Here is a 19,906-nt window from a genome sequence, read left to right on the forward strand (position 1 = left end):
GGATGGGTTTCTGTTCTGTAGCATGTGACTGGTATAGTGCGCACTGACAATTAAGGCTTCCTTAAACTTTTGCTGAATGTGTCTAGGTGTTTTCCAGCTTTTGTGGCCAGGTGGTCCATCAGAATACAAGAATTATACAGAATACAGGAATCTTTAGGGAGTGACAGTGAAAAGGATATGGAGAATGCTAAAGCTTTTGACCCTCTGTCTGCTTGTCATCTTACTACAAACATGCTTCTGACTTGACTGGGTTGTGGAGGTCCTCATGTTTTGTTCTTAATGGTTATCCATTAGGGGTAAGGTTCAGCAAAGAACTTGAGCAAGAAGCTGCAATGTCCAAGCACAACTTCTGGTTCCTGGAGAGAGATGCAGAATGGCCTTCATACCTGTCAGGATTCAAATTCCTGTTTCATGGGACAGTCTTGATCCTGTGCTATTCTGCAACAAGATTGATTGAATGAGAGAAAGGAGGAGTGGGGTTTTGAAGCCTAGCAGTTAAGGCAGTTGTCTGGGAAATGGGAAATGCAGGTAACAATTTCTGTAAATTATTCGATACCTTTACTAGGTCTAAGTTTATGGCTGTTACATGCTGTACTTGAGGATGCACTTTGGCACTATTCAGGAAGTGAAGCTAGTAGAGAATGCCGTATCCACTTGCATAGTGCGGTTATGTATAAAGAATGTCCTAGTTTGTACTGGCACCTGCACCCATTTCTACACCTGAGGTCTTGGATTTAAACCATTAACTATTAAATGTTTTGACATGGAAAGAGCACATCTCCCTGCCATAGCTGAAGACAGCAGAATTGCTCAAGGTAAAAAAAAAAATTCCTTTAGCACAGCTGTGCTGGTATGGCATCCTTTGCTTTTGAGCTTACTGTACACCTGATCTGGCAGACCTCAAACTTTTGTGAAATTGTTATGACCATTCATTTATTTCTGTTCTAATGCTCTTTTTCATCTATTTATTGATACAGTTTTTTATGTTGAAGAATAGTTTCCCACAACAGTGCTAGGGCCATATAGATACAATTCTGAAAACATAAAGAAATAAGACAAAGCTTGGGCTTGCTGCCTCCAGCAGAAGAGATGCTGTTCAGCAGTGGCACCTATTTGCCCTTCTGTTTCTTAGATGGACAGTGCTGTTAAAATTGCTGTTTAGTGTTGGTTCTGTGTGTTGGTCTTTCTTCATATGGCTAGCTGCATATAATAAATTCGATGAACTGCTTTTTTTACAAAACGCTTGAGGGTAGGTCTTAGTCACGAGCACTACGGATTCATTCCAATGGTGTGAGGCAAATTCAGCTTTTCAGTTCCCTGTACTATATGGCCCTGCAGTATGTGTTTAGTTTAATTTTTGTTCAGTTCTCTAATCTAAACTGTGATGGGTGAAGTCTGCGATTTGACGAAGATAAACTTCTGTAGACTAAGTTGGCAAAAATACCTTTTATTTGCTTTTGTAGGAAACTGAATTTTGTCTAATGGTGATATTGCTTGCTTAAAGCAAAACTCAGTTTTACTTCACTTCTGCAATTCAAGAACTCCTCCAAGAAAGGAGTGTGCTTTCTTAGCCTTTCTGACTGGGACAAATCAACATCAGAGCCGGTATGATTTAGGATGTGCCTAAGTGGTATTTCAGAGGCAGGTAAGAGCAAGCTTTGCTGTCTCCTGGAGTGTGAGCCAGCTTTGTGTGGTGGTGGTGGTGAGCCTCAGCTGGCAAGTCTGGTTGGGTAACTTAGCTTAGTGCTGTGCTGATTTAGTTGTGCTAGCTCTGGTTTAGAGGTAACTTGCATACCTAAAGCTCAGCGTAAGGGCAGGTTATCTGCCTCAAAAGTTCACCTAGGTGTTCCTGTGGAACAAGAGGAAGAAAGAGGGATGCTGCTGCTTTGAGTCACTGCCGGAAACCTTCCCCTCCTGCACCCTGGTGTAAGCTTTGCTTTGCCAATCTAATGGATGGCCCTGGCATACTAGTAGCTTGCTCTTGAACATGTTCTTCTATTGCTTTAAGCATCTGCTCAGTCCTTTAGTTTCTCACAGGACAAAACCTTTGGCAGGGTTCCCAATCCTTTGGGAGGGCGGGGGCAGAAATGAGAGGGCACCAGCCTGGTGCTGTCATGCCCCCTTCCTCAAGAGGTAGCCGAGGCGCTGTGGTAGGGCCAGAGGCAGAGTGTTCCTCCTTAACACATCTGTGGTTAGCTGTGTCCTATGAGTCGCTTTTCAGTTTCATTTTCTATATGCCTTTATTATAAGGAATAATATTCTGTGTGGATACCACTCAGTTTTTAAATGTGTATAGAAATCCCTTTAAGTGATTACATGCATCCTGAAAAAGGGCTGAGCTGGATTTATGGGTCTCTGTGTTGTGACCTTTGCTCCTGTATTTTTTCTTACTGTGTATTAATACACAGTATGTTTGGGGTTTGTGGTATTGTAACTGCTTTATAAATCCTCTTGTAATTACACATGAAGGTCATGATCTGGTGAGCATTGTGCAGTACTGGAAGGTAGGGACTCCCAGCTGAACTTTTGGCACAGGATATTCTTGTGACATGACAAGAAAAAACTTTTCTAAGGAAATGATCCATTAAGGCTTTCCATTATAGTTTTCAGAGTGACTGCATAATTAAAGGATCAAGTACTAAGAGCTTGGTTTGTTTACTAATCCTCATTTGTATATTAAAAACTGGTAATCCTGTAGATTTCTTTTATATTGCTTTTTAATATACAGCCATCACTGGGAACACTGCTGCTGATAGGGAGTAAGCAGGCCCTTGTTCTGATTAATTTGGGGTGTTTTGTACTTTTTTTTAATTTCTCTTTAAATGATACTGTCTACACCTTTGCTAAGTACAACTTGACAGTAGCTGAAGTATTGGTGACAGCCAGAGGTAGCGTTTACCATGAGGAAACATTAACCCGTTACCATTTTCATTGGGAACAGTAGTGACAAACTTGGCAGGGGGATGGTGGTGGAAGGAGCAGACATCTAATGAAAGCATTGGCTACCTCTTTGACCTGGGGAGAGAGATGATCTTGAACTAGGCAAATGCTATTTAAAGAGTTGGGTAATTAGTAGTCTTGTCACTCTACGGATTAGCATTTTGAATCGCTTTTAGTAAAAATGCAAACTGCCTTTATTATTTCTGTCTTTCAAAAAGCATATAATTGAAAACTACTTTGTTATTTGAGATGCTTCTTTGAATCGCCTTCAAAAAGGAGATTTTTTTTTTAAGCTGAATAAATGGATTTAGTTGTTTGCTGAATGGCAATATGTTAAGATTGGGTTTGTGCCATGCATAGCACCACCATGTCTGAGGATTGCAAAGGTAGAAGGGCCTCACCCCACTTTATTTCTTGTATGGGGTAGCAAAACCAAACCTAACACATCACCTCCACATTGATTTTACAATAAATATTAATTAGTTTATGAATAATTTATGATACTCAGCAATCTTTTAATGATTTTTTTCATTCCTTCAACTGACTAATGCTGGGGTCCCTTTCTGCGTTCTGTGTTTTTCAAGCAGTATTTGTTATCTAGTGGGCTGACTGACTTCTGTAATCCAAGAACCACTAGCTTGTCATCATCAATGAAGTATGCAACCAAAACTTCAAAGTGAGAATATAACCATTTTTAGATGTCTGCACATGATCTTAGTCTAATGTTGTGGTGTGGGGTTTTTGGAGTTTCCCTTCCTCCTCCATAAATATTTATTTGAATATTTATTTAGTCTCTCTCTACCTGGGATTTTCATTTATCGGGGGAGCAGTAAAGTAGTTCAAGCACTCTGCCTGGGTATTTTTGGAGAGGAGGAGGAAAGATGTGAAAGCATAGAGAGTGGTCCTCTTTCTGGTAGATACTGCTGGTTTGGAAGCTTCTGCTCTAGCAGCTGTGAGGCTAAGAGGATCCCAAATGGGGAGGAGGGAGGGAGGAGAACGTCTAAGATACTTTACTGGAGGTAAGTAGCCAGTCTTTAGATATTAACAAAAGCTTGACAGCTGTTTTTTAAAGTAACTCAGAGAATAAAAACAATTTAAGAAAATTGTGAGCCCATCGCTATTACTTTTTATTGCAAAGTTCAACAAACTTCGTATTTCATTCCATTATTTCGTGTTAATAGCTTAAAAAAAACCCAACACAACAAAAAACCTTTCCACTTATCTAACATGCTTCTTGTTTCTACTTGTTTCATTTCTAGCATATTATCAAGTTTCACCGTGCCTCAAAAGCAAACAAAAAGCCCATGCAGTTGCCAAGATCTATGGTTAAATCCCTACTCTACCAGATTCTCGATGGAATCCATTACCTCCATGCAAACTGGGTGCTTCACAGGGATCTGGTAAGTACTGCGTGTATTACCTGGTTAAGAAAGTTGCACGTGCATGTTGTTGGGTAGGGGAAGAAAAGCCCCTATTAGTAATCTTGCATATCGATCCGTACAGCTTTTCCTGTTATTGTTGCAGGAGACCAATGGAGACTTCAAACATGAAAACAAACTATGTTTTCACATTGTTTTTATCTGAGTCATCTGAGCTCAGACAATGATGCTAGATCCGGTAAAAAGATTGCATATATCAATATCTGAAAACAGTACATGGGCCAGCTGATATATGTTGGTTGAACATTCTTATAAGTTTGTGCATAACTTTGAAAAGTCATTTAAGTAGGAAAGTGATTGATACCCTTGGACATTGTTTGGCTTATGTGTAAGTTAACATAAAAGCCAGTGAAAGAGTAGCCTCTTCATAGAGTATTTCTTTTCCATGTGGTATTTTTTTCTGACCGTGGGAAGAGAACTATGAAAGAGTTGTCATCTTGAAATTTCTCATGACCTGAAGTGGCTCTTTAAGTTGATTAGAGATTACAAGGGCAGTCAGTTGCCTTGTCTTTATTTACCCTGTTTTCCTTAAGGTTTCCCACCACTCCTTGTACTCAAGCGAAGCGCTACCAAGGGTTGCAAAAACAATAATACTAATACGGGTATAGTGCTTGCTGCCACTTGCATTGTAACTAGAATTTTTGGCATGAGACAAACATGATGGTTAATATGCCAAATCTGTTCTAATAGTTGTGCTGTTGCAACATCAGTAGTAGGTATGGTAGGAGAGGCAGTGTAATCTGTCTATAAAGCCACTGCTTTTATTTGGTTGTGTTTCATCATTGCTCCAGTAGGTCAAAATAGGGATGCATGTGCAGAAACTTATAATCGCTACGTTTTGTGAGACACAGATTGTTCCTGAATCTTTAATAGTAACTAGGGGCTTGTATTAGTTTTTGGGTGAAGAGCAAATCTTTTAAGAAAAGATATGAATAACCATAAGGCAGTCCTGGACACAGGTCACAGACATCTTCTGAAATAAATTTTATTTAATATTTGTCATAATGCCCAATAACAGTGGGCAGAAGTAGGTTTCGGGTTTTGGTATGGATCATTTTTTTACCCTGCTCCATGATATTTATTGTCAATGTTTCTGTTAAATTCCAGATATTAGTATATTTTTGTGGTTGGGGTTTTTTTTTTTGCCTTTGGAATAGTAGCCATGAGCAAAAGTAGGAAGCACGTACAACCCTGATTTTCATGCTACATGTACTACTTTCCTAAGGAGGCAGCTGTTGCTTTGGCAGAGTGCTGAGATGTAGTTAGATACAGCTTGAGAAGGAACACCTGAAAAGTCTATATTCAGCTGTGTTTAAAGGAAATGTATGTGTTCATGGAACTATTAAATATATATACACTCAGATGGCATACATGCACTTGGTATCTTGATAGGAAATACAAGATGATATCTAGGATAATAATAACAACAAATACCCTAGAGAATTTTCTTGCTGGTGATGCTATTTCCCGCCTGCAGCACCAGCTGTTTTGCATGACTAGTGCTGCTACTTTACAGGTCTTATCGGTTGTTGATGTGTTGCAGAAAACTGGTGCCTAATGTCTCTGTCTTTTCTCTTGGAACTCTGGGAGGTGATGGCTGCTGTTACAAAAAAGGCGACTATTTTTCATGACACCTGAATGATAGTGCTTGATTGATGTTGGCGTAATTAAGAAGGGAGAAGAACAGAAATTTGTGAAGTCTTAATGTGTGCTTGGTATGCAAATAAATTAAAGCTAATGGATTCTGGGATACCTCAGTGAGAGAAAGGAAGCTATTTTAAAAATTGCTTTGGTACTCTGGTGATTTAAAGGTGTATTCAGAATCTTTTGCCTTTTTAAAAATTATTGTGGATTTCTGAAGAATTTCAGATATTTCACATAGTTATTTTCTATCTTGAACACAGTAATGTGTTATTTTGGATGTGTCCTGTCTACTCATACAGTTAGGAGTTAATGTAATCATCTAGTAACCAATTTAAATTCTCAGTTAACCAAAAATTTCACATATCTCTAATTTTTATTCATATGCTCGTAATTGTGATTTTTGATTCTAAGGATGGTACCTCAGGCATGATTTAACTGGGATCAGTTTCTTGTATAATATGTAAACACCAACTCTTCAGAGTCATCTTAAGATGAGGGGCAGTTTGTCTGGTTTTTTTTTTATTATTCTTAGCTGTTTTAATTTACATCCACTGGAAAAATATCCTTCTGTTTTATGTAAACCAGTATTTTGCATCGAGACACCTTGTACTTTCCTGGTTTAATATAACTTTCTTCTTACTATTTTTAGTATGCTTTTGGATGTAGACCAAAGATGGTGACATCCATAAAAGTCATGTTATGCTTATTTCATTGCTTTAAAAAAAAAATGTAGTTTCTCCAAGAATATTTATAATAATAGCCAAATTCTCCTGAGCCATGTAAATGGCCTTTAGAATTTATTTAACAAATGTTGCAATGGAAAAACAGAAACATGGGAGGTTAGGTATTTGTGATAGTACTTGTTTGGAGGTGTTTGAAGAATGTTGCTTAAATCTGAATTTAGTACTGTATTAAATCAAAGAGTTTTAAAAGAAGCTAGAATACCAAATATGCTTTTTGGAAAAACTCTGATTCTCAATGGAACCATATTTTTAGATACCTTAAAATTGTTACACTTATTTTTAAGATAGGCAGTAGCTGGCAAAAGCATGACAGAGTAATAAAACTGGTGAACAATGTGAACTTGCAGACTTGCAATACATGTCCTGTCCTTGGGCTGAGATAGGGGGTGGTTTCTACCACAAGGAGACAGCCTTGTTCCCCTCTTCACTACCACTAGACATTGCTACCCATTATAATGGCCTGGTGGGTGACACTCACCTGACTGGTGATGAGCTCGATCAGGGAGTTAAACCTGCACAAAGCATTCACCCTTCTCCTGCAGAGCTCATTTTCTGCAGGATAAGCTACCTGAGGGATCTCACTGGGAGCTTGCAAGTGCGCAGGAGCTGGTGCGGAAGCAGCGTGAGGCTGGAGATGGTGGCAGGAAGCTGAACAGGTCATTCTGGCATCATCTGCCATTAGATCAGATTATTCTATTGTTAAAATGCACCTTTTAAATTTTTAGATGAAAGTGCAAGTGTTTTTAAAAGATTGAACTAAATTGTCGTTCTAAATCAGTATAACCTCTGTTTACCTTTAATCTCTTCTGATCCAAGACTTATGTCAGCTTAAACTCTTCTAACACATGTCCAAGTTTAGGTAAGTGCCCAAAATGAGGCAAATTATAACACCAAATACTCTTACGCTTGTAATTCTAGAAATACGAAAATAATTTAGTGTATATTTTAATTTATTGTAACACTGGGGTTATTTTGCCTCTGGTTTTCTTATCCTGAAAGTAGCTTAAAGGTGCTAAGTGGCTTTTTAGGTGCATTTTTTGGCTAAGCTGTGAATTCCTGTCAGTTTAAAAATATGAAGCAGTAACTTTCTTTACTGCAAGATTCAAACCAGTATAGAATATGGGACAGGAACATTAAGAGTTTTGGTTTCTTTGAATAGCATTGAGTCAGTTTGTACACCTTGGAGTTGACTTAAGTCCGTAAAAATCCATATGCTTGTTCTCCTATCAAGCCCTTTGGAATGGCATTTTGTTGCTGGGTTGCATGTTGTTGAGCAATGATTGTTTTGCCTTTTCAACATAGCAGCACTCCTGAATCCCACATGTGAGAGGAGGGAGGCTTTCCTGGCTCTGCTAGGTGCTGGGCATTTCATTATAAACAAGAGGTTAATATAGATAAATATTAGAGAAAGGACTTCTTTGTACTAAGCTTTTGTTTCTTAAAGTGCTCTGTATACACTGTGGGCTGTCCAGTTGAAGGAGATCTAAAATTGTGCTTCGTACCTTGAGTCAATAGAAAGTTAGAAGATGCAGCATGTGGAGTGCAGTATTCAAGGGTATTATAATATCTTTGATGCCTGCTCCCCCAAATTAGAATTCTTTAGATTATACAGGAACATTCAGCAAAGGCCTTACTTTGCAGAGTTGTCTGAAAGCGGAGATCTTCCATACAGTGTTCGCAGTCTGTGTTCATGTTCACAACAGAAAGGATTTTGGCACATTTTCTTGTGCTAATAACCCTTCTGTAGTTGATGTTAGTTGCTTAAGGTCAAAAGGAGGCAGAGACTATTTCCTTTAGAACTTGGTAAAAACAATTTCTATTTGTAATAGGACAGATTTTCCTGGAAGGAGGTATTATCTATGAGGTGTTTTAAGTGCACAGAAACCATACTGAGGAATTAATTTAAGATACCGCTTACATCCTTGAGTATTTAATAACTTTAAGCAGAGTACTAGAGAAAACTTCTGGTTTGCAAATGAATGTTGGAAATCAAACTTGCTAGAGAAACTAAGATTCCCTCCACCCCCACCCCACCCCCCAGCCCCAGGATTGTGTTAAATAGTTGCTTTCAGCATTCTGAAATCAGGAACTTGCTCATTGCAATAGTTGTGTAAACTAACTTTGTAAAATGAGCCAAATTTCTCAAGTGTATTGATTATAATTTTAAATATTTGTGACTACAAATTTCCCAGTTCCTCTGCTATTGCCCCTCTACAGCTCTAGAATGTTTAAATTGACAGCTTATGTTGTTTTACTAATTAAAGAGATTAGTTTACAGCAACAGTCTCATAGATGGAACAACAGTGATATAGGTGAAAAGACTCCACATTAGACACACCTTTGGACTCACAATTTTGATTTACACTCAGAGGGCAGAGTTAACATGTTCTGATAGAACAAAAGGTGCCTGTGAGTCTTAATGTTGTAGAGATTTCAAAAAAAATTCCTTTTCACTCTAATGATCTATTTGTTTAGGAAAAGATTTAGGTGCCTAAAGAATAAATGAGACAGAGGGGAGATTGTAGATGGGGTGATTCCCTGGGCAGGTTTGGATGTATAACTTACTGTTGCAGAAGAAGGCGTGCTGCCTCCTCTCTGATCTGCTGTGCTTCTCTTCCTCCTCCAAGCTGGGGGTTGGAAAACTAACATGAGTTAAAATTAGACTCACAAAGAAAAGGCTGATCTGTATGCGAGTTTGTTCTCTGATCAGATTCAGCACACAATTACACAAATGCTTATGTATGGTGAATACATAGGCAAGATGGATATATGTGTGGGAGCCAAGTGGAGAAGTGTTGTGGTTTAAATCGGCAGGCAACTAAACACCATATAGCTGTTCACTTATCCTTACCCTTGCCTCAGTGGGATGGGGGAGAGGATTGGGGGGAAAAAAAAGTAAAATTTGTGGGTTGAGATAAAGACAGCTTAATAGGACAGAAAAGGAAGGGAAAATAATAGTAATAATAATGATGATAAAAGAATATAAAAGGTAAATGATGCATAATGCAACTGCTCACCACCTGCTGACCAATGTCTGTTCCTGACCAGTGACTGCTGCCCCCTAGGCAAACTTATATACTGAGCATAACATCATATGGTATGGAATATCCCTTTGGCCAGTCTGGATCAGCTGTCCTGGCTGTGCCCCCTCCCTGCCCGGCTTCTCGTGCACCTGGCAGAGCGTGGGAAGCTGAAAAAAGTCCTTGACTAGCGTAAGCACTGCTCGGCAACAACTAAAACATCGGTATGTTCTCAACGTTATTCTCATCCTAAATCCGAAATGCAGCACTATACCAGCTACTAGGAAGAAAATGACCTCTATCCCAGCTGAAACCAGGACAACAAGCATGGGACAAAAGGGAAGGGTAGGCTTCCATTTTCAGTGACATTGTCCTATTCTGATGGCAGTGTTAAGTGTATGATCAGTAATCTTCTTCCTCCTTAGCCATTTTAGTACCTGTTAATTTTTGGGTGCCTAGATTTGGCCAGTAGGAACAAAGTGAGCACCTGAAGCTTCTCAACATAAGAAATCTAAGATTTGGTGTTTTGAGTTGTGTTTTTTTGAAGAATGTAATTACAGTTGTTTGAAATAATGTTTTTGCCAGTGGCAGAAAGCAGAGCGCGCCTGTTTCTCAGGTCCTCCAGTGTACAGTCTATGATGTCAGTATAAATGCACCTTCCTTGGCATTTAAAGCAAATACGAACAGCAATTGCAAGAAAAGGGTGCTTTTCTTACTTCCGCTGTGGAAGAGAATAGGTGGTAATGTGGCAGATTTCTGCAACCAAGTGACTAAATCCTGACGCAAATTCTTGATGTAGGGCCCTTATACACTGTAAGACAGCTCTTATGGTGGTATTCAGTGAAGAAAGGTGGTTGTAGCAAAAACTATAAGGATTGTTTTTGTCACTTAGAAAGGCAGCAAATGTTTTAGAGCTTTGAAGCTGATAGCTACATCAACAGAGCGGAGACGGTAATTGATTTTGTGGCTTGTATTACTGGATAGAAGTAGAAGATGGGGAAGAAAAACAAGTAAAAGGAGTTACAGTGGGAAACTGAAGCCAAGGTGGATATTTTTTTTCCAGAAGGCACAGCTAATGGAGAAAGCAAGAGCAGCCAATGTAAGTCTTCCTGCAGCTCTATCAGCCATCTCTGTGTACATGCCCTGCAACACCATGCATCACTTCCTCACTGGTAGCCAAGATTTGCTTTTTCCAGGGTTTCTGTGATCTCACACCCCATCATTCTAGTCAGGCCCGAATCTTACTTGAGCTGGCCCTTCCTTGACTCTTCAGCTGCTGAGTGGGCTAAGCTGTTGAAGCTTCCATATCCACATGTGGTTTTTTCAGTGTAACCCTTTTTTTCTAAATCAACCTTTTCACTCTAATTTCACTAAAGGCAGGAGGGAGGAGGAATCCAACTGTGGTGAAGACTTGGCCACTGGTTTTCCATCTCCAGCACTTTTATTACCATACCCTTGTCTTTTAAAGCAGGAGGAGATCATATATGCATACTGTAGTTCGCTTCACTATGTTGTCTGTAGAAGATCTTTTCATTGAGTGCTTAAGCTAATCAGTTTGCGTTTCTTCCCGGAGTGGATTATGGAGTGTCTGTGCGCTTCTGCCACTTGCAGAATTTATGAAGTGCTAATCTGGGCAGTTTTGGTGGAAGGACATAGCAGGCAGCTGAGGTTTGATACAATTTTGACTCTGTATACCTGTTTACGTAGTGAATGTCTATAGACAGTCTTTAGGATCATCAGACATGTGAGCTCCCAGGATCGGGCTTTTTAACAGCTCCCCTGAATATCTGGCTGCTGCAGTAACAGTAAACCTAGTATCTTTCCAAGGGTAAATCTTTAGCAGAGCCACAAGGCGCCCATGTGGTGACCAGTGCCAGTTCTGGCTGGCCATGATTGCAGTCTGGGCAAGTTGTCTTCTCCAGTGCTCCATGTCCGCATCTCTTGTGGAGCGCTGTGTAGTAGACAATGCAGTAGTTGTTCTCTCTCAGGGTTGTCTGGAAACCATAGCTGTCTGGAGACTGTGGGTTTTCTTCTGTCAGAAATAAAGGAGAAAGGGAAAGCCCAGACTGAAAGGGCCAGACATGACTTTCTGTGGGAATCGGCAACTTCTGCCTCCCTCAAAGGCACAGCCTATTCAGAAATGATTAAACTAATTATTCTTTCATCCTCTAACTCTGATAATTTGCGATTTAAAAAACCCCCAAACATTTATCATTGACTTATTCAGAATGTGTATTTTAAATGCTCCGTCGTGATGTTTGTATGGAATACCAACATTTTACTAAATTATTGGTAATTCAGTTATATTAAATAAAGCTCCAACATTTTTCAGATATTTAGTTGACCAGTTGTCTTTCAGTTTAGGGATTAATGAAAACAACAGTCATTATTTTCTGATAGTAATCCTCCCCTAGCCAGTGTGTAAATCTGCAATCTCTTAACATGGACCTGTGACTGATCTCTGCTCTGGAACTTTGCTGCCACATTACACAGCTCACTTAACCTGTCTTTGTCTCTGTTTCCCAATCTGTTAGCTATTTGAGTATAATTTGTAGCTTACTGCTTTATGTGCTATGAAGTCTTTGAGTGAAAACAGTATAACATGGGTTGTTTATGTAGTTAAGTATTTCTTTTTGTTGTTTGATACTCTAATGAGCTGGAAGTATTAACGGAGACTGAGAATTAAAATGAATTGCATGTTGTATGAAGGCACCAGAAAATTTCTTAAAATTTTGTTAAGTGCGTACTGACTTTTTACTTCTGCTTTCATGTCAAAGCCTTTGAAAAATGAGAAGAGTCTCTTGACACTTATTATTACTAGTTTATGGTATTTAACTAGACTCTTCTCTGCCTCCGTGTGCCCTCCCAACATTTTCCAGGCCAATAAATTATGAGAAAAGCTACCCAAAAAGCAACAGAACTGAGGTTGTTTTTAAATGTCCCACTTGCATTTTGCTAAGCAAGTGAACTGTGGGTTTGAAAGATAAAATGTAAAACGACGAGTGTGGGAAACTCCCCTTTAACCAACAATTCTAAAAATGGACTTTTTTTGTGCTGATATAAAAAGTAATTTAGACATAGGTTCATGCATCCTTCCCTTGACAAGCAGCTGCTGCGCAGGAATGCAGAACTGTTGGGTCCTGCCTTCTGCCAGTAATTTTGCACTGGCTTGAAAAGCTTCTTGGCCCCGTTCACCCATTTGGGTGCACACACACCTCCCGTAAATAAATAACGAGTCAACCTGTCTGCCAGTTTCTTTAAACTTTTTAAAAACACTGTAATAGTAATCCTCACCATTCTGTGTCATCGCGTGTGTGCGCGCGCGTGTGTCCCCACGCATGGGAAAGGTGCACGGATGTGTAGGGACACACACTCCCGACTGACATTTTCCCAAGCTGTGTATGGGTTTGGGCCTCTTAATCCTTTATTATTCCATCTGCATGATCTCTTAGGGGTGAAGGGGACTTTCCAGCATGTCAGAGAACCTTAGGGATGGTCATACTCAGCTTGCAGATTTCCCAGAAGAAGGGAGATGCAAGCTAAACCTACGTATTTCAGGAGATTAGACTCCATGATGACTTTAGAAAGTTATTTGTATTTATTAGCCAAAAGGTTAACATATTTTTCCTCTTCCGTATCTCTTTAACGAGAAGATACACTTTTTCATTTACTGCTGAGGAACAACAGTATGTGGGTGGTTATATGTGTATGTATATGGTTATGTGCTTCTAGACAGATAAATGATCCAGAAACTTTACATGCTGAATAGCAAACTGAGTTTTATCAGCCTATTCTTGTCTCTTTTTTCTTTTTCTATTTAAATATTAGACATATTTTGAGGAGCACCTAGTAAAAAATGGTGCATTTCTCATTACTCAGAACTGTGCTTTTCTCTTTCAGTTGTAAAAACCAATCTTCACGTGATTTAGAAAGGTGTATGAAGACGTGTGCAGAGCATTACCTCTACTGAGTGCATGGAAGCAGCAATTTTTCTGAGACTGACTAATGCATACCTTTTGGTTTGTGGCAAGGGTATTAAGAAGATGTTTGTAGATTAATTTTTACTAATAAAAATAATTACAGTTGAAGAAAAATGTTTTACCTCAGGTTCTGAAACAAGCTTCTACCCATAAAACCCTGACTGGATATAAATTCAGATGAGTCAGAAGAAACAAAGGGACTGATTTAATGTTCTTTTGGCTGCGTTTTGCTGCTAAAGTCTACAGATGACATATGGCTCCTGTGAGCTTCATATCTCTTTTCCTGAGGTGGAAAAAGGGTGAGAAGGAAGCAAAAGTATTAAAGTAATTCTAGAATTTATTTGGTTTTTTTCCCGGATACAGGAAAAACAGAAGCAAAATGTAATCTTTCCTAATAGCCCCAATTCAGATACCATCCCCTGTATGAAGGTTTCTAGTAAATACTTGATGTATTTAGCTTACTGGTACAGGTGACTCTTTGGAGTGAATAAACTGGGTTTTGAGTTCTAAATGAAAAATGCAAAGTTCAGAAGAAGCTTTTAAAAGTTTTTCTTTTGTAAAAGACTTACCACTTTTTTTGTGTTGGAGAAGGTACCCTTGGCGTAATGGGATAGGCTACAAGTGTGTCTGTCAAATTAATTCTGTTTGGACTCATTGCCCCTTCTGAATAAGGCTACAGAGGTTGGCACCACATTGTTGACATGTTCATATTTATAATAGTAGAAATTAATGAAGGTTAAAAGAAGTGGTTAAAATCAATGAAGGCGACTAATGTAACAACATATAATCAAGAAAAAATTACAATGCTGCATTTGTTCTTCATGTTACTTACCATCTTGTGCTTTCTCTTGTGCGCTTCTCTTCATTTGCAAGCATACTGTAGTTATTACTGATCTACTTAGATGTTGCAATAACGTTGCAGATTGTCTTGTGTTTAAATTAACCATCTTTGATCAGTGATCCAGGAAGCTGCAGTGACTAACGAAGAATGTTAGTTTATTCCTCAGTTTTGTTAGCTGTGAATGTTGTCAAAGAAACTGGCTCTGCTGCAGAAAATGATTGATCAGCTGGTGTTTCACTGATGGCTTATCTCAGGGCCACTTTGTCTTCTTCAGCCTCCATCCTTTCTGCTTTCTTGCTAATGTTTCAGAAATCATCAGCCTTGCTGTAGCTGTAAGACCAAATATGACAGTTACAGCAGTTAAAGAAAATGAAGGAAATCCATTATACAGTCTGTGAAGTGATTGTGTGAAGTGCTCCTCTCAGAAACTGGGCATTAGGTCTTCAAATTTGTCTTTAGGGAAGAATATGGTAGTCTTATATTGTTTTTTCTGAATTTCATGTAAAAACACCTTGGAATTCAATTTTAAAGCCATTTTAATAAATACAGGAACAAACCTTCAGCACATCTGGAGCACTGGTAAAAGTATGTATAATATTCTTTCACTTATTAACAGTGAAGCAGCGAAGATCTCCAGACAAGGAAGGGCTTGTTGTAATGCAAGTAGTCAGTCTTAAATGCGTACGGTTCTCTGTATACCCAACCTTTCTACTAACAGGATTTTTTTAAACTGTTCTTTCTCTTATCTGCTGCTTTTCTGCCCTCTGGAAGCTAAAGCCCATGTGAATGCATGAGAGGTGTTTTGACAGACCCCTGTCCCACTTTGTTCGGCGCCTCAGTGGTGTTAGAGCACAGCTTGCTATTTATTACCTTCTGGTTTCCTTTCAGCGGCTTGTAGAAACACTTCACCAAGAGTTCGGTAACCTTCTTGTGCTATGTTGTAAAGTAGCAGAAAACAGTGTGGAAATTCGTTTATTTTATTGAAGTAAGCTGATGGCATCTGAAAACTGGTTTTTATATTGGGATTATGGTTTTGCATTCTCAAACAACCCCTCCCTCCCACCCCCAAACTAGCCCCTCTCTGTGATGGTTTGATTCCTATTGGTATAATAAACTTTAAATATAAATTTTGGTTGGTTTTGTATTAATTTATTTCCATTTAACCAATTCTGTGGGGGTTTGTTTTGTGGTGTTTGGTTTTTTTTCTTATTTTAAGAGTTTTTAAAAAATCAAAATAGTAATAAAAATGTAGTAAGGTGGTGCTAAGTTTATGCGTGCTTATTCTGCTAGCTTAAATATTGAGCCCAAATCCCAAAGCTTAGCATGACAATGTTCTATGTAGCTGGTGTTCTTAAATATAACTCATGTCTAAGAAAATAATTCTATAGACAATATTTTGCATTCCTGAAATTCCCCTTGGAAATGGGGGATTTCAGCTACTCAAGCCATTTGTCTTATGCTGTAGTTGTTGCCAAAGAGTGGTTTTTTTCACAAATGTGTCTTGTTCTACATTTTTCTTTAATCCATGAAATGTGTTTGTACATTTTTACTTTGATTTACCTTTCATATAGTCACTTTTGATGTAACAGTTGTGGATGATGATTGTTAGAATTATGAATTAAGTGCAAACTCCAGTAGGTTACATTTTAATGAGCTGATATTGACTTCTAATGCTATGAAAATTATTTTTGTGGCTGTTGAACTGTGAGTATGATGAGCTGTTTGCCAGCTCAGCTGAAATGATAGCTCTTAAATGGGATGTTAAAGTTTTTTTTGCTTCTTGAAATTGAGGATGTGAATTCCAGTCTTAGCCCTAAAACTGATTGCTTATCAAATAAATATTGAGTTCTTGATAGTTAAAACCAATAGAATTGCAAACCCATTTAGGGTTTGGATAATGTGTGTGCTTGAAATTCTGGTTATCTGAATAGTATAATTTTGCAGTAGCTTCTTAATAACTTTACTGTCAGCAAATACATATGCTGTGGCTGGCTGACTGCCGCTGTTTGCTAGGACGCAGGATTTACTTGGAGGCTTATTTCTCTGTGTGTGTCTCCTTGCTCTGGTGGGGAGCTGCTGTTCTTCAGTTCCAGCTTGTGTAGTGGGAAGGGAAGGGCTTGCAGTAGCAGTGAACCTTTTAGGGGACCTAAAAGTCATCTTCTCTATATAATATAAAAATTATTGTGTATATTGCAACAAGTAGGGTGTTAAGTTTGAAAAAATGTAAAATAAATCAAGCTATTTTCTAGTTTATCTCATTTTCAATCTCTTTCTCCTCCTGCAGTGTGGAGGTTTTGATGCTTGCTTTATCCCTGTATATAGGGTTATATATCCCTCTGTAACCTGTCATTTACTGAAGTGCTGATCCCCACAGTTCTGCTCACTTAAGACTTTTATTTTTGCTTTATTGGAAAACATACTAGATACTAATCTCTCTCTCTGCCCCCAACCCCCCACCCCTGGGGTGGTGAACGTGGGAGCACTCAGGAAATTCTGCATTAATTGTTGAAATAGATTAACTAAATTGTGTTAAACATCTTTGTGGCTCTTCTGAGTGGTCTGAAGACTGAGCTGCGCTCAGTTCAGCTGTGTGGGAGCGAGGTGGTGCTGTCTCAGACCGCCCATCCCTCCGCTGTGCTGGAGGCGATGCTGGGTACCACGCAGTCAGTGATGTGAGCGTTCCCATGGTCCCGGTGCTAACTTCTGCCCTTGACAAAGTATATTTATTCTTGCCGAGGTGCTGTGGTGGGCTGGAGGGCCACGGCAGAGGAGCCCATTAACTGCAACAGTCTGCTGTCTGGATGATTATCTCCAGTGGAGAGACAGCATGGACTGCTAGAGGCAGTAACGTTTGAAACTGTACAGCTGTTTTTCTTGGTGCACACTACTTGGAACCCTCCTTCAGTATTTAGGTAGTTTAATTCAGTCAAAAAACTTAAACTAAAGCAGAGGGTATGGCTACATGAACAAGTTACAGCAAGGCAGTTTAGGGTGTGGATTTACTCTGCATTAGTTGCCCTGTAGTAACTGCTCACCTGCATGTTTTTATCCTGCAGAGAATGCATAGTCCTTTGATATCTCACACCTTAATAGGAATGAGATAAAATTGCCTAATGTACCATCATTAAAACTGGACAGCTACTGCATAACATTAATTTCCAAGTGCCTTACGTTGTTTCTGAGGATGATTTCATTAAAATGCTGGTAACTAAAATGTCAATATAATAATGACTTAGGGTTTGTTTTTTCTTTTTTTTTTTTCAGGTTGGTACCCATATGTTGAGCTTATAAAATTCAACCTTTTGGGTACAGTCCTCCTACAATGCATGTCCAGTTTAGTCTTTAGTATGCAAGAACCACCTAAGTCTTACAGAAAAAAATGTGTTCAGAATGAGGGGGGCGTGTGTGTCAGTATTCCTTTTCCTCTTATTAATATCAGATTTCAAGTTGTCGAATGAGTTGATAGCTTTTGGATTGTTAATAGTAAGGACATTACAGCCATTAAATCTGTATTAAAGCTATTATTGCCTCTAATAAACCTTCCCTAGACTTTCACCCTGGTCCTAAGTTTGTGACGTTATTATTTTCAAAAGGGGTATTGTAACTATGGAGAAGAGTTTCAACTGATGGGCATAGCATATACAAAACATGGGACAGAGTAACATGGAGTAGAAAGTGCTCTGATGGTATGTTCTGAAAGCCAGGGGTTTTCTCAAAGGTATTTAGTTGCACAGTAGGCTTTTCAAAAGTCATAATCTGGCTTTGAGAAAAAGGAGGAGTTGAGTGCCTAGCCTATTTATGCAACTTGAAAAAAGAAAATAAAAATTCCCACAGGGATTTTATTTACATTTTACGCACTTGATGTTTTGTGAGAATGTCCAAAGACTACAACATCAACAGTGAGGTAAATTATAAACTTCGAGCACTAAAAACATAGACATTTTTCTGAGTAAAGTAGGGCAAATTTGCTGTAGCAAGGACAATCATGTCTTTCTTTGAAAGTGTATCTTGTGTTTGGAGTTGTGTAATTTAAAAAAAAAAATTAGGACAGCTTGATCTGCCACACTTTAACATGCTCATGTTTTTGGCATGAATCACGGAACATTTCTCAGGAATTGGCGGTATCTCACAGCCACTGCAGGTCTATGCAGGTTGTCTTTCATTTTAAAAAAAGGCATAATTGTTGAATGGAAAAATATTATAATTAGTTTTGAAGTATTTCAGATTTTGTTTTCAGCACGTAGAGCCTTCTTCACAACTCTTCTGTTTTCTCTCTTGACACAAATCTTTCATTTGTTTCCAACTTCCTGCTCCTCTGCCCACATTCCTGTATCTGTTGATCTGCCTCTTGCCACCTCTTTAACATTACTCATATAACCTTGACTCAGCTTTGACTTTCCTGAAATATTCCTCTTTCTTCATCTTCACAACCTTAATTGTTACCCCTCCCTTCGGCCTTCGCAACTTTGAGCTCTGCAGTGGCTGGCACAGGTAGAATACTATGTTTCATGCCTTGACCGACATGGGAGAAAAGCTCACTCATTCCAGGTGGAGTGACTCTCCTTTATTTTAGGTTCTTGTTAGAAGTACCATACTAACTCAAAAACTTTATAGCCTCATTAACACTCAAGGGTCTTTAGATTCTGAAGTTGGTAGCTACTGTGGCGGTTCTGCCTCAGAGAAGACGTTGCGAGCAGCTTCCTTAAGGCTTTTGACTCTGAAGACAGCTTTTCTGTGTTTTCCTGCTCAAAATCACATGTACCAAATCTTCTTTCTCTATGCCTTCTAGCTTTTAACTTGCATTAGTAGCTTTAAGAATGAAGGGTGTGATCATGGTCATGTTTGTTTAAGCTACTACAGTCTATAGTTCTGACATGTCTTAGTTTATATGTCATTCTTGTAAAGCATTTGGAGATTATTGGGAAAAATCCTTTACAAAATAAAAAAGGGGGTTTATCCATTTTGGGTTTGGCAGGCTTTTTTTTTTCTTGTTTAACAGCAGATAACTTTTTGTCCTTTTTTGTCCACTTTAAAATAAAAAAAAAAAATGAACAAAAAAATTTTAATTTTCCAGAAATGTGTGTTATTTATATTATTGGAAGTATATGTACTACTGACTGCAGGGCTTTTGGAGGTGTCAGGCCAATCCCATATCATGATTAATTAACTTGCAGTTATTTTGCATGGCAAGCTTGTAAATGTGTCTGAAAATCTTCAACCATGGTCTTCAGTGCAGAATCTGCCTCAATTAGTTATTGACTGAAAAACCTTGTAATAGTTGGTGCTGAAAAGTGGTTGT

The 19,906-nt window shown here is 38.7% G+C and overlaps 1 protein-coding gene and 1 long non-coding RNA gene across 2 annotated transcripts in view; one reads left to right on the top strand and one right to left on the bottom strand.

Annotated features, from left to right (window-relative positions):
• Positions 1-19,906, top strand: part of CDK19 (cyclin dependent kinase 19) — a 136,282-nt gene that overhangs the window by 60,421 nt on the left and 55,955 nt on the right. The window contains exon 4 of the mRNA XM_064447463.1: positions 4,200-4,340. Within this exon, the coding sequence (XP_064303533.1) occupies positions 4,200-4,340 (141 nt within the window). The remainder of the gene's footprint in view (positions 1-4,199; positions 4,341-19,906) is intronic.
• On the bottom strand, positions 348-14,654 carry LOC135312613 (uncharacterized). The gene is made up of 3 exons (XR_010372230.1): positions 14,599-14,654; positions 9,332-9,393; positions 348-438 (listed from the first exon to the last, which is right to left on the bottom strand). It is a non-coding gene; the product is annotated as an uncharacterized LOC135312613 (long non-coding RNA).

This window comes from Phalacrocorax carbo, chromosome 3, assembly GCF_963921805.1.
Source record: "Phalacrocorax carbo chromosome 3, bPhaCar2.1, whole genome shotgun sequence".
NCBI lineage: Eukaryota > Metazoa > Chordata > Aves > Suliformes > Phalacrocoracidae > Phalacrocorax > Phalacrocorax carbo.